Source organism: Beta vulgaris, chromosome 7, assembly GCF_026745355.1.
Source record: "Beta vulgaris subsp. vulgaris cultivar EL10 chromosome 7, EL10.2, whole genome shotgun sequence".
Classification (NCBI taxonomy): Eukaryota; Viridiplantae; Streptophyta; class Magnoliopsida; order Caryophyllales; family Amaranthaceae; genus Beta; species Beta vulgaris.
In genome coordinates, this window is record NC_079208.1 from 55,497,802 (window position 1) to 55,510,909 (window position 13,108).

Sequence of the window (13,108 nt, forward strand, 5' to 3'; positions counted from 1 at the left end):
CTTCAAAATTTTCTTGTAAAGTATCCTAGCCGACAATGGTTATCAAACTTGCTTGGTGGAGATGGTGGGAGTTCGAACCCCATCACCTACTTGTGCTTAGGTATAGAGGTTTTTTTATATTTCTCACTCTCAAGCGTTGACCTATGTGATTGGGCTAACTGACATGCGATAGGTGCTATTCCGGTAGGGTTCTTCTTCTTACCAAGGGATTCTCAATGGGGTCCAAAAATAAAAAAAAACTAAGACAATTGTTGAAGTGATGATAGTCTTAAGGGAAATTCTCAATGGTGATACTTGAATTTTTCGAGTTTTCATTGGTGACCCTCAATTGTTTTTATTCCTTGGTAACCCTTAATATTAATCTAATTTCAAATGTGACTTTATAAAGTAAAAAACCGTTAATTTCATTAATTTTTCATTAGAAGTAATGTATTGGCACACAAACCAAGGTGTTTCAAATCATTTTTTTGTTGTTAATTTTGACGTCAAATTTGACCCTCAAGAGCCAAAATGATACTTTATTTCGATCCTTTAGCCAACCATGTTTTTGGCTTGAAAACCAATTTAGACTTTTAATTTGATCCTTAAGGGGTAAAATGAGCCCTAAAACTTTAACCGAGCTATAATTTACACATGCAAACCTAGATAATTTTCAAGCACACAAACCGACACACTTATTCTAATAAAAAGTCAAAAACACTAACGGTTTGTAATCTATAAGGTCTCATTTGAGAATAAAACAATAATTGAGGAATAGTAGTGGGAATAAATTAAATAAAATTTAAAAACACCAACAAAAACTCGAAAAGTTCGAGGTCACCATTGAAAATTTCTTTAGTCTTAAATGTAAATCAATGTCAGTAAGTAGACCACAAATACAAAGAAAAAAAAAACAACATTCTTGACATTATTACTCTGATAAACAACTCTCTATCTAAAATTAAACCTACTATCTTTTCCTTACTATTTCTATATTTGTCCTCAATCTATCCATTACTCCATTACTCTAATAACCATGTCTGTAATCTTGTCCAACCTCTATACTATCACAACTCACAAGTGCCCAATATGTAATCAAAATCTATTTTATTTTCACCTCTTATTTCTTTTGCACTTCATGGTGATAGATTACTAATATTTCATACATTACATAGATGAAACACTAATTAGTACTTTGAAGCTGATCACAAAAACCAAATTCCCACGTAAATTCTATGTAGAAAATCTAACTATTGGCGTGGTGGTGATTACTAGGGTTGTTCAAAGAAATCTGATATGATTGATCCTATTCATATTCCTACCAATTTGATCAGAAAATTCAAACTTTGATCCGAAAAATCCTGCCATGCATACTCGTAAGAGACTAAGAGTGAGGAAAAAAAAAAAAGGAATATCAGTAGTATAAACAATAATTCATGGTGATATCGTGACCTGAAAGAGCTCCAATTCCTAGCATCATAGCTGATAGCACTGTATATTTCTCCAATGAGCATAGTAGATTTTTTTTTGATCCATATGAGCCACGAAGGCGGTACAAAGTACAAAGAAGGGGACGGGGATTCGAACCTGTGACCTATCATTCACAGCACCTCAATCTTAACCACTAGGCCAAGACATCCTTGGTATGAGCATAGTAGAGTTGGTAGCAGTATTATCACCCTATTTTAATGAGTAATTGATATTAGTGGAACAGTTTTGTTGATTACCCTTAATTGAATCTTGATGGCTTGTATATGTCAGTAATAATGTCACGTTTAGTCTTTAGAAAAGGAAAGTTGTCGTGTATAAATATTTTCTAACCATATAGTAGCATTATATATGGGGGAGGGAGTTTCGCGCTTGTTGGGCTTATGGGTGAGTGGTACTATGTGAGGGTAGCTCAGAGGAAATTTATGTTACCACGGGTTCTTGAAAGGGGCAAAAAACAATCGTATTATACATTAATGTATGAGGGAGAGGTGGTAGCTCAGTAAAATATTATCCCGAATTTCAGGACATTGTCCAGGTCATGGGTTCGAATCCTCATCCCAACAATATGTGCGGAAATTTACTTCTGGGTTGTTTAGTCTTGTATGTACCCAGCCTTTGAGTTAACATGTCCGATAAACTAGTAACCTTAGTAGGAGTTGGTTTTCGGATTAATTATCTATCCTAATAAAAAAATATATCAATGTATGGACCTAATCGTTTGTCTACGAGCAGGGAAGACCGCATCCATAGAAACGAAAAAAGCATAAAGGCCAAGCAAATAAATCTTAATATAAAGATAATGGTTAATAATAATATATAACAATAATGATAATAATAATGTCAACTACAACTGAAAAATATTTGAGGCTGAGTCATGTAAGAGAAAAAATTAGTTTAAAAATGTCACTATCTAGTCCAGGTCAGTGAAGTGATTATCATTGTGGATGGATTTGGAAAGTGGAGTATATTATGCTTTGAAATGCCAAAATTCCAATCTTATTGCGTTAGCAAGTCGCATTTGGCCGGCCAAAAAGGGGAGCTTTCTCATGAATGAATGACTAATATTTTGCAAAATAGGTAGGTTTAAGGACCACCAAAATAAAGGACCACCAAAACTAAGGCATTTAATTTTATGATTAGGTTCAAATTTCTATTGTGGTGTATGATTTGGAGTTTTGGAGAAAGCAAGTCCTCATTATGATAACCCCTTTAATTATAGAAATTTTATCTGTTTTTTCATTAAATCTTATTCTGTGATTCTAACGGAAAAATATATTAAAATTTTGAATCTCTATTTTATTAGATGTGTTATATTATATTTTTGAATATCTTTTTTTTTTTATTGTATTTGTTATATGTTCTTATTATATCGCTCTTTTATATATAATAGGCAGGTATCTATATGTATACGCTCATAGCTAGTTTACTCAATTTTGAGGCTTTGAGAAACTCGCTTGCAAGCAAATAAGCATTACATGTAATGAAGGGGAGTTCCCAAATGCAATATTAGTGGTATTCTATCTTGGAAATTCAGGCTTTTAGGTGACCAAGTGAATCTCGCATCACTAGTGTAAGCCAAATTTGTTGAGATTTTTATGAAAACCAACGCAAATTATCCCGTATTTAATAAGAGGAATGAAATTAAACAAACTTGATAAAATGAAGAGTTAATCCTATGATCAACTAATCTTAGGATGAAACTTCTATTGCGCTTATAAGAGGGTCAATACCCCATTCATCAATAGATGTCGTCCAAGCTCATTAATAATTAACAAAATTTGACATTGTATAGATCCCAGGCCGGACCTTAAACTTTCGCTCACGATTATATGAGACGCTCCTCTTACAACTGATTTTAAAATAAGACCTTAAATTTTCGCTCACGATTATTGCGATTACAACTGAGACCTGTATATAAATTCAAATAGTTTCCATTGTCTAATTGAAATTAAGCCCTAGGATTTGTAGAGACAAGGTATTACTCATAATTGTAGATAGGCCCTTTGTCAAGGGAATAGAATGGGACTTGACAAAGCTTAGTCTTGTTGTTCAACTCATATCTCCAAAAGTGTACACCATACTAAATTTTCTTTTTTGCCTTTTACTAGAGAAAACGGGAGTTGCAACACTTGGACAACATGACCTAAGGTTGATTGATTGATTTTTATTAATACTATTATTTCTCTATCAAATATCAATAAAAAATGCGTCTAATCATTAGCATAATGATTTGGACGTTAGCTTGGTTTATTGATTGTTTAAACGGGTAAGTTCTACTTTACTTTATTCAAAAGGATTAACATCATACTCGCACACACATAAATTAAATGTTAAAATCATGCTATGTGTTTTTACAGTTGAGAAGAGACAACAATGTTGTCAAACTAGGATTTGGCATTTTGTGTGACCAATGCATGGCAAGAGGTAATCGAGCACAATTTGGCTCTTGCAAGTTGTAAGTACGTTTTAGATTTTGAGACTTTTAAGTGTCACTCTCAATTCATACAGTAATTGGAAAAAGTCACAGGTGCTCTGCTGAGAGGTGCATGCATTTCCGGAGATTAGGTGGCCTGGTTAGCAGTCAGCAGTCAGCAGACTCCAGCTTTCACAGACAGTATATTGTCTTCCCTCTTCATTAATCTCCATGCATGAATATGGTGAAGCTACTTATTGTAAATACTCAGTTTTATATTACTTGCTACATTTTTCAATTCACGAATTTTTAGGTAATTTTTAGAGAAAAGAGAGGGAAATAGAGAGAGTTTATTGTCTAAAAAGGAAGTGTTGCAAGTAATGTAAAACTTCTCACAATGAAAAGTGTAGCTAGTATTATGAAACGGAGTAAGTAAATCCCTCCGTTTTTTCCCTTTTTATTTTACCCACTTTAGAAATATAAATTTATGAAAGAGAAACTAAAAACGTGGAACAATAAACTGAAAAGTGAAAAAGATGAACTAAAGAGTGGATTAAAATATAAAAAAGTGAATTACATAGGTGAAAAAGATTCTTATTGTTTGTTTTAATTTGCAGTGTTTTTTCTTCCTTTTGGTGTAGCCTCATTCGAACCAAAAAAAAAAATAGATGAAAAAGATAAGAAAATAGATGAAACATATTACCAAAAATAGAACAACGTAAATTTTAAAAAATAAACCTAAAGAATAGCGTAAATTAAAAAGAAGAGGAGAGTAGTCTATATGATCGCTTTGTTTGACAATCGATTGTTAAAATTGGAAACTTCACTTGGTTGTTTGACCAGCAATATTATTTCATATTGGTAAGTATCAAATTTTAATACAAGTCCATTTGAATCAATCAATTCTAAACAGTGCATAATATGCTATTAGAACACTAACAAATCGGTAATAATAAGTCATGATTTGTCAAACAATTGAAGAAAACACGAATTTGGTAGAAATAACATCCACAAGTATTTATGTTAAGACTTGTAACTCACACCCAGTCTTAATGATTGACTAATTCTATTATGTATTTTCTTCATCCCTCAAATTCTAGTAAATTTGCAGGCTTCTAGAAAGCCGGGGACAAAGCGAGATAAAAACAAGAACACTACAGTAATACAAAGGTTGAGTAGATTAGGGGGGTCTAATTTTTAGACCCAACAAAATTTAGACCCCATTTCTTCAAAGAAAGGTACTAAGGGTACAACAAATAAAAAACTTCCTTACAATTGCTAACATACATAAGTCTTCAATAGATGTACATACCCCTTGATTCGTAGGCTCGAACACCAGAATTACGGTGCACAATTAGCTTATATTGGCGGTTATAAGCATTATATAAGGGCTCGATTAGCCTATATTGATCGTTGTAGGCGTTATATCAGGAATTTTAACTTCACTATACTGATATTACTTTACCTACCAATGAAGCCAAAACGGTGAAGGATAATAGCCAGGAGGAGCATGCATATTGCTAAAATCATTCCCGGTCTTCCCAGTAACCAGTTCTTTGTCTTCTTAGCACCTTCTACTCCTCTTTGAATTCTATCAGCCCAACGCATCTGCAAAATGAAATTTGAGATGATTCAACAAAAGACAATTACAACTTTGGCTTGAATTTGTGCAGATCTAAGAAATAAAAGAATTAACAAATAAATTTGTCCTTGGTAAATCTAACAGCAAAAGTAGCAAGCAGGCAACCTTTTTTAATATGATTACACATGGATCTATTAAGGGAGATGGAGTAGATATGCAAAGCACACATCCAGCTGAAAATTCTGAGTAAAAAGTGTGATGCATACAGAAAATGACCATCAAATTAGCAAAATGAATTTCCCTCTCCAAGATACAGATTATGATTCCTCCATGAAGAAAGAAGGCATGGTATGAAATGAATAAAAACAATGGTGATAATATTTGAAGCAAACGAAACCAGTCTAAATCGAGGTTCCTTCCTAAAAAATAGGCAACAAAAACTTGGAAAGCAATTTGTAGTTCTAAAAGACATACCATTTTATCTAGATCTGCAGGTGACAATGAAGCCATGGCTTCTTGAGCTTTAGCAGCATCTTCTTTAGAAAGCTTGAGTCCAAATCGCTCACTCATGCTAGCCATCATGTCTGGGCTCATATTTTTCAACATCGACGAGAACATCTAGAACGCCAAAACAAAAAAAAGTTACATCAGCAATTTAAAGGCATTAGAGATCTCATCTGAAATATTGGTTCCTATCGCACTTGCACTTAGTAGACTGACAAAGCAAACAAAAAAAAAAAAAAATCAGCATCCAACTCACTTGTTGCATGGCAGGATCTTTCATTTGATTTCTCATCTGTTCTTGCATATCACCCATTGATGTTGGAAAGCTTGACTGGGAAGTACTTCCAGGAGTGGAAAATGAGCCAGAAGCATTGCTACGCTCACTAATAACGCTATTTCTATCAACAGGAACATTACGAGTTCCAGCAAACTTTGGCCCTGGTTCTGAACTCAACCTACCACTTGATGAACCTGATGAGCTGGGAACAGAGTCCTGCTTCAAAGAAGAAGCCATCTCAAACATCCTTTGGAGGTCCTCAGGTGACATCTTACCCATCATATCACCAGCTGTTTTAAGCATTTCAGGTGACAAATTTGGAGGAACTGATCCAGGTCCAAAATTACCATCAAAAGGGGAAGTGAAGGGTGAACTTTCACCCTGAAATGAGGAGGCCATTTTAACCATATTTTGGAGTTCCTCAGGTGACATTTTGCCGATCATACTTGATGCTGTCTTCAGCATGTCAGGTGGAATCTCTCCAGTTTTTCCAGAAGTCGTTTTGGCTAAAATTTCAGGATCAGCACGGGAAATGAAATTCTGGAATGATCTGCACGCAGCCAAAAGAAAAGAGACCAATCAATTTATAAAGTCTTACTATGAGTCTTTACTTGGCAATTTCAATTTCAAGCAAACAGCAGCTGGAGATTGAACCTTGTTAAATCTAAATTCTAAATGTTCTGTCATACCCATTGTCCACGAGAAGGAGCAGTACATCAGAACATTTTTTTTAAGGGACAGTACATCAGAGCATTTAATTGTAGATAGATTTAACGCAAGTCCAAACAACTTGAGATCAAACAAGAACAACTGTTTTGCAGATTAAGGTAAAGAAATAAATTCACAATTCTAGACCAATTTAACATAGATAATTCTAAACAAGTTCAGAAATTAAGATGGAACGGCAGATAATACCTCTCAGAGGCTCCCACGAACTTGAGCAAGGGGGAGGAGAAAAAAAAATGTTATTAAGATCCTAATTGACTAGTTGTTCAAGCTCCCCCCCCCCCCAAATCAAAACAGAAGAAAGATATACAACTTGCCTGATTGTATCAGGATCATCTTTCAATGCCTGCAAACACTCTGATTCTGTAGTTGGTCTCTTGCTAACAGTTTCTGGTTGATCTTTAAAATGTCTACTGCTTCTCTGATCATTCTCAGCTGACACAGCCTCAATTTCTTCAGTTATTTCTTCAATAACTAAACCTGTATGATTCATCATCATAAATGATTCCACTGAAAAAGGCTGAACCAAAAGCAATGAGCTTATTGCACAAACTAGTCATGAAATATTATACCCGTTGAAGTTCGTGTGATACCATCTTTTCCTAGACATTCTTCGGCCTCTCTGTGAGATAAGGGAAAAAACCTTGTTTCAGATATGATATATAGATTTTTCAAATAGCAAATGCAACAGAAGCTTTTCAAAAATTATACTACTATCAATTCTATGGAATTTGGCAAGGCACAGTCATCATGTTAGCCACCTTTAAAAGGGTTGCACGGGATGAATATAATCTCCAAATATTGCAGAGTCAGCAACACACAAAAAACACAGAATTACCTTAAAACTTCAGCAATTGTGTCATCATCAGGGGAAACTTCATGTGCCTTTCTCAGATCAGAAACAGCATTCTGTAAAAGATGAAAAAGTGTCCAGATGAATATCAGCCAATAAGTTGATACGAACTATTTCCCATATAGGCTTATACAGCAACTCACTGCTACATATAGATAAGCATAATAAAAACATAATTATGTACCTCTACTTGACCTAATTCTTTGTATGCTTGACCCCTACGATATAGAGCCTTAACATTTTTTTCATCATAGACCAAAACCTGAAACAGAACATAAATGCACAAATGTCATTCACCCTCTGATCCATCAAAAGAAATATCAAAAGTACAACCCCAAGCAAGGCCAGAAAAACAGCAAAACCAGTTGCCTCCCAATCGCAATCCCACTGAAATAATATATAGGGAGGAGGGACACACGGATATTGCTATTATTACAAGAAATAGAAAATGGGGAATAATGGTTCCTGTCACCGGAACATTAACATCTTATCACCTTACAAGATATTATTGTCAGGAAAATGGTTTAAAAAATACCTCAGAGCCTTCATTAACACAGTCATGAAATTGTCTTGATTTCAAGAAACATGACATCAGATTAAGCGAGCATGCTAACTGCAGTGCTCTACCTTTGGCAACTGGAACGCCCTTTAGATTGTTCTTTGCCTACAGATAAAAGATGCGAACTGATGAGGAACACGCCAGAATCTAGCGCAAAGATAAATAAACCAAATGACATACTCACACGCAAGTATTTCTCTGCAGCATCCTGATACTTCCCCTGACTGTGAAGCTCATTTCCCTAGAAGAACGGTAAAAATTAATAAGCACAAGCAGACTAGCTACATCTACATGACTTCAAATACAAAAAGAATTCACTAATTTGATTAATGCAAGCAAGTTCAGCTTACAATGAAACTCAAGAAAAAGATATTCATTTGACAAAATAGTCATTCATACGTAATTCCAGATGCTACATGAAGACTGCAATGCATCAGATATTGATTAATTCAATCATCTGAACAAATGAGTATTTCCAGAACTTGACAATTACATGAACAAGGATGCAAATTTGGACATCAAAATACATTAATGAAGCGCTTTAAAAAAAAATAAAACGCAAGTTTAACTTGCAGAAAAATCCCAAGAAAGTCATGTCCACATTGCATTATGGCAATCTACATATACTTCCTGCATGCTAAATCCTCAATCTCTGACTACTGTACACCATTCTTGATATATCACGCATCACTTCTCTATCTATAGCTCTTTCTATCAACTCTGAAGACAAATTTCACATCATTTTCAAGAAATGTCCTGATCTTATACATGTACGGCATCAGCTCACCTGTTTCTTTAAAAATTCAGCTGCATTCAACTCATAAGCCATTTGAGCATCAGCATGAGCACGCATTGATGCAAATTCTTCCGGTGATGCATTAGCCATCTTCTCACCAATCTGAGACATTTCTTCAGGACGAACATGCTTCATTTGCTCCGCAGCCATCTTTAAGTCCTCCGGCCTCATATTCTTCATGCCTTCCGAGGCCATTTTAAGCAACTCCGGATTAGACATCATCTACAATACCATGGACACACATCAATCTAGTATAATACAAAGACATTGGAAAAGCAAAAGCACAAGTTCCGAGTTTCGACTAAAAGCCTTAATCACATACTAATCCTCCATCCGTTAACCTAACCCCAACCGGATACATGATAACTTTCTATCCAACAGAACGCTAAAAGAAGGCTGTGTAAGATACTATGATCACAAACAACTAATTGTTAGTGACTTAAATCCCTAATTCCACTTCAATTTAGTTAATTTTTGCTTCTTATGACCATAAAACCACAAATTGAATATAGAAGAACAAAACCATTGAAAAAACATTAACAATTTGCAAATGACAATTAAAAGCAATATGAATTCACGATCATCAAGCGAGTAAAATTCAACAAATTATCAAAATTTTGACAAAATGAAGTAAGAACCTGCTCTTGGATCTTGGCTAACTCAGCTGGAGACATTCGATTCATCTGTTCTTGCGCAAGCCGAAACAACTCAGGATCCATCATTCCGTTAAACATTTTTCGCGAAAGTCGATTAATTAGGGTTTCCAATTAAAGTAAATTGCAATTGAGATCAAATCGAAACAGCAATTCGAAAATTCTCGGGTTAAATTGCGACGAATACAAAGTTATCAAGCGAAAAAAAGCAGAGAAAAGATGAAAATGGATGATTCGAGAAAGATTATGATGAATTGTTGGATTATATATATAAAGGAGAAACGATGGTGTGGGTTTAAATTTAAATTTCGATGGAATTGAATTTGGTGGGTCGCCAACCGGTGCTGAATTGGGGATTACGACGGAGACCAAGATCCGGAAGTTGACAACAGATCAACAAATTTAATTGGATATGGGCTATGGGCGTATGGAGGAAAAATGAGACAATAGGCTATGTTCAGTTCATCTTATTTTTGCTTATTTCAGATCTAATCAGATCAGATCAGAAAAAATAAGTTCAGATCAGATCAGTTCAGATTTTGCTTATATTTAAAAATCATTATATCTTTCATAACATATTAGTAAAAATTATAATAATTGCATATTAATAAAGTACTCATTGAGACGAATCAAACAAGACTCCACATGACTATATTTTTTCTTATATATTGAGAAAAATCTAAAAGATAAGATCTTGTAATCAGATCAGTTCAGATCAGATCAGAAAAAATAAGTTCAGATCAGATCAGATAAGTTCAGATCAGAAAATTTCAGGTGAACTAAACATAGCCTGAATGCAATTATAACTTTATAAGTATACCCTTGCATAATTAATTAACAGTTGGTCTGGCAAGAGACTGTCTGGTGTCTACTCTTAGTTTAAAGTTAAAGCACGATCTAAGCACAATATTAAGAAAAGTTCATGTCACTTTTTTTTTTTTAATATTGTAACTAGTTTAATCTAATTAGGGATCAGTGTAATTTATTTCGTGACCAGTTTAATTGATTCAGTATTAACATTCTTTAACCTGTTAAGTGACTAGTTTTCTCCGTTTCGTAAGATTACTAGGTTATTTTTTGAAATTGTATGTTGTAGTTCGAGAATGAAGAAAACAAAGAAAGGAGAAAAGAAGGGATACGTAGAATAGTGTTAGGTTAGAAAGAAATAGAATGGGCTTGTTAGAAAAATTTAGTATTAGGTTCGTCTAATTTTATGTTAAAATTAGAACGTCTATTCTAATAATTTGTAAATTAATTAAAGTATGCACATTCGAATTCTAAACTTTGATTTGTCTCTTCAGTTTCTACATCGTACTCCAACTTTTCAAAATTATATATATTTCTCCATCCATCTCAAAATAAAAGTCTTGTTTCCTTATAAGGTGTTCCAAAATATAAGTCTTATTTCTATTTTGAATTAATAGTTATACCCAAAATACCCTTATGAAAATAATTTAATTCTCAAAATGTCCTCATAATTTCACCTTTCAGACTTCAGTGCACCATTATTAATGGCAAAATAAATCTTTTTGCCCCATTGAACTCCTCTACACATTAAATCATGCAACATTAATATTCAATATTTATTTTTTAAAAAAAAAGAAAAAACACAATATAAGTATTTCCCAATGAAAATGAATATTTTTATTCAAATAAAACAATATTCTACTTTATAAAAAGTGAATGAAATTAAACTATGTAGGAGTTGAATTGGTTTAACTTGATTAAAAAAAAGTGAATGAAATTAATGATGTTTAGTTAAAGACGAGAGCATGTGCATTTAAATAGGTAAGTTTAAGAGTGCAGTGTGGAATTTTGAAAGCGAAAATTGAGAAAATATTAAAGTATGATTTTTTTTTCTCAGGGAAAAGAGAATAAATTTATGAATAGCTAATGAGTAAAGCCGAAGTTTTCGAGTTTGAGATAAATTTTGTGCTAAGGTGACGCCGAGTTTTATGAGTTGAAGATTTTTTTACAAAAATCCCTCCAAAAACTCGGCTATGTATAAGTTGAATTGGTTCCACTAGCTTATAAAAAAAGTAAACGAAATTAGTGGCTTTTAAAAAGATGGGGACATTATGCATTTGAAAGGTTAAATCAAAGGGTATATTGTGAAATTTTGAAAAAGTTGAGGTACAAAGTGAAAACAAAAATAAAAAATAGAAAATGATTTTTTTATGTTGGGGAAAGAGAATAAATTTATGAATGGCTAATGAAAGAAGTTGTACTCTTCGAATTTGAGGTAAGACTGATTTGTGATTGGATTGCATTGGATTTTATGAGTTGAAGATTAAAAAAAAAATTATGAATCAACAAGTTTTGAGTAGATTGTTTTTAAGTTTTATGACATTGAAGAGAAAATATGGAACTTTCACCAATGAACTAAACATATCAATGGTGCCCATTTACCCCTAGAAAGAACTTATTGATGAATTCATACCAAAACCTTTTAGATTACAAAATAAAAGAAGCCAAAAGATAAACTTAAAATACGTTTAGAAAAAGAAAACTATATTATGAGTTTTTAATTGAAGTCGAAAATTAACTCTTTTTTTTTTTTTTGCTAACACAATTAGAAAAGGGAATTTGATGCATTGCCACATGTCTCCCTCATTCATCCCGATTGATTACAGGTGCCATGCCCCTTGTGAAATATTTATATCCACACTAATATATTAAAATGAGTTCGTAAGAAAATTTGTGTGCCACATGGCATTCTTCTCTAAGGCTCTAATGCAAATGCTTTATTTTCAAGTAAAACCCTCAATTAAAATAATTATGTTGTACAAGGTATCGAACACGTGACATTTATAACAAAAAGTGAATGTTTAACCATTAATCCATCATAACATCATTGTTTAGTATTTCAAAATAAAATATTATAAGGTCTTTGTAACACCCCGATAATTCTCTCTTTCTAGAAAATACTTTTATAACAAATCTAGAGAATTACCCAGGCATTATCGCCCGTGTGATAACGTTTCGGCTTACTCAGAATTTTGCAGCGGAAAACTTACTAAAACAAAACCAACTTTATTAAACTTATGAAATAAGAGTCAAACAATGTTTGAACTGAAACACACCAACTTAAAGCTAAAGTTGAAATATAAATTCCTAGAAACAACTTAAATGACTAATGTCACAAAAGCCTCTCCATTCCAGATTCCCAATGGTATGCATCTTCGAACCTGTAATGTCAATGCTTTCTTGACTCTGCTCCCCCGAAGGATCACCACAGGATCAATAGGCAAAGCCATGATCACAAACACAGACAA

At 33.5% G+C, this 13,108-nt stretch overlaps 1 protein-coding gene across 1 annotated transcript; it reads right to left on the reverse strand.

Annotated features, from left to right (window-relative positions):
• Window positions 1–4,846: 4,846 nt before the first annotated feature.
• Window positions 4,847–10,253, reverse strand: LOC104899884 (outer envelope protein 61). The gene is made up of 11 exons (XM_010687175.4): window positions 9,819–10,253; window positions 9,172–9,402; window positions 8,569–8,625; window positions 8,361–8,489; window positions 8,010–8,087; window positions 7,811–7,881; window positions 7,545–7,594; window positions 7,290–7,452; window positions 6,226–6,796; window positions 5,940–6,083; window positions 4,847–5,491 (listed from the first exon to the last, which is right to left on the reverse strand). Exons 1-11 carry the CDS (start codon window positions 9,912–9,914, stop codon window positions 5,345–5,347), a joined length of 1,737 nt encoding a protein of 578 aa, XP_010685477.1. The 5' UTR covers window positions 9,915–10,253; the 3' UTR covers window positions 4,847–5,344.
• Window positions 10,254–13,108: the final 2,855 nt, after the last annotated feature.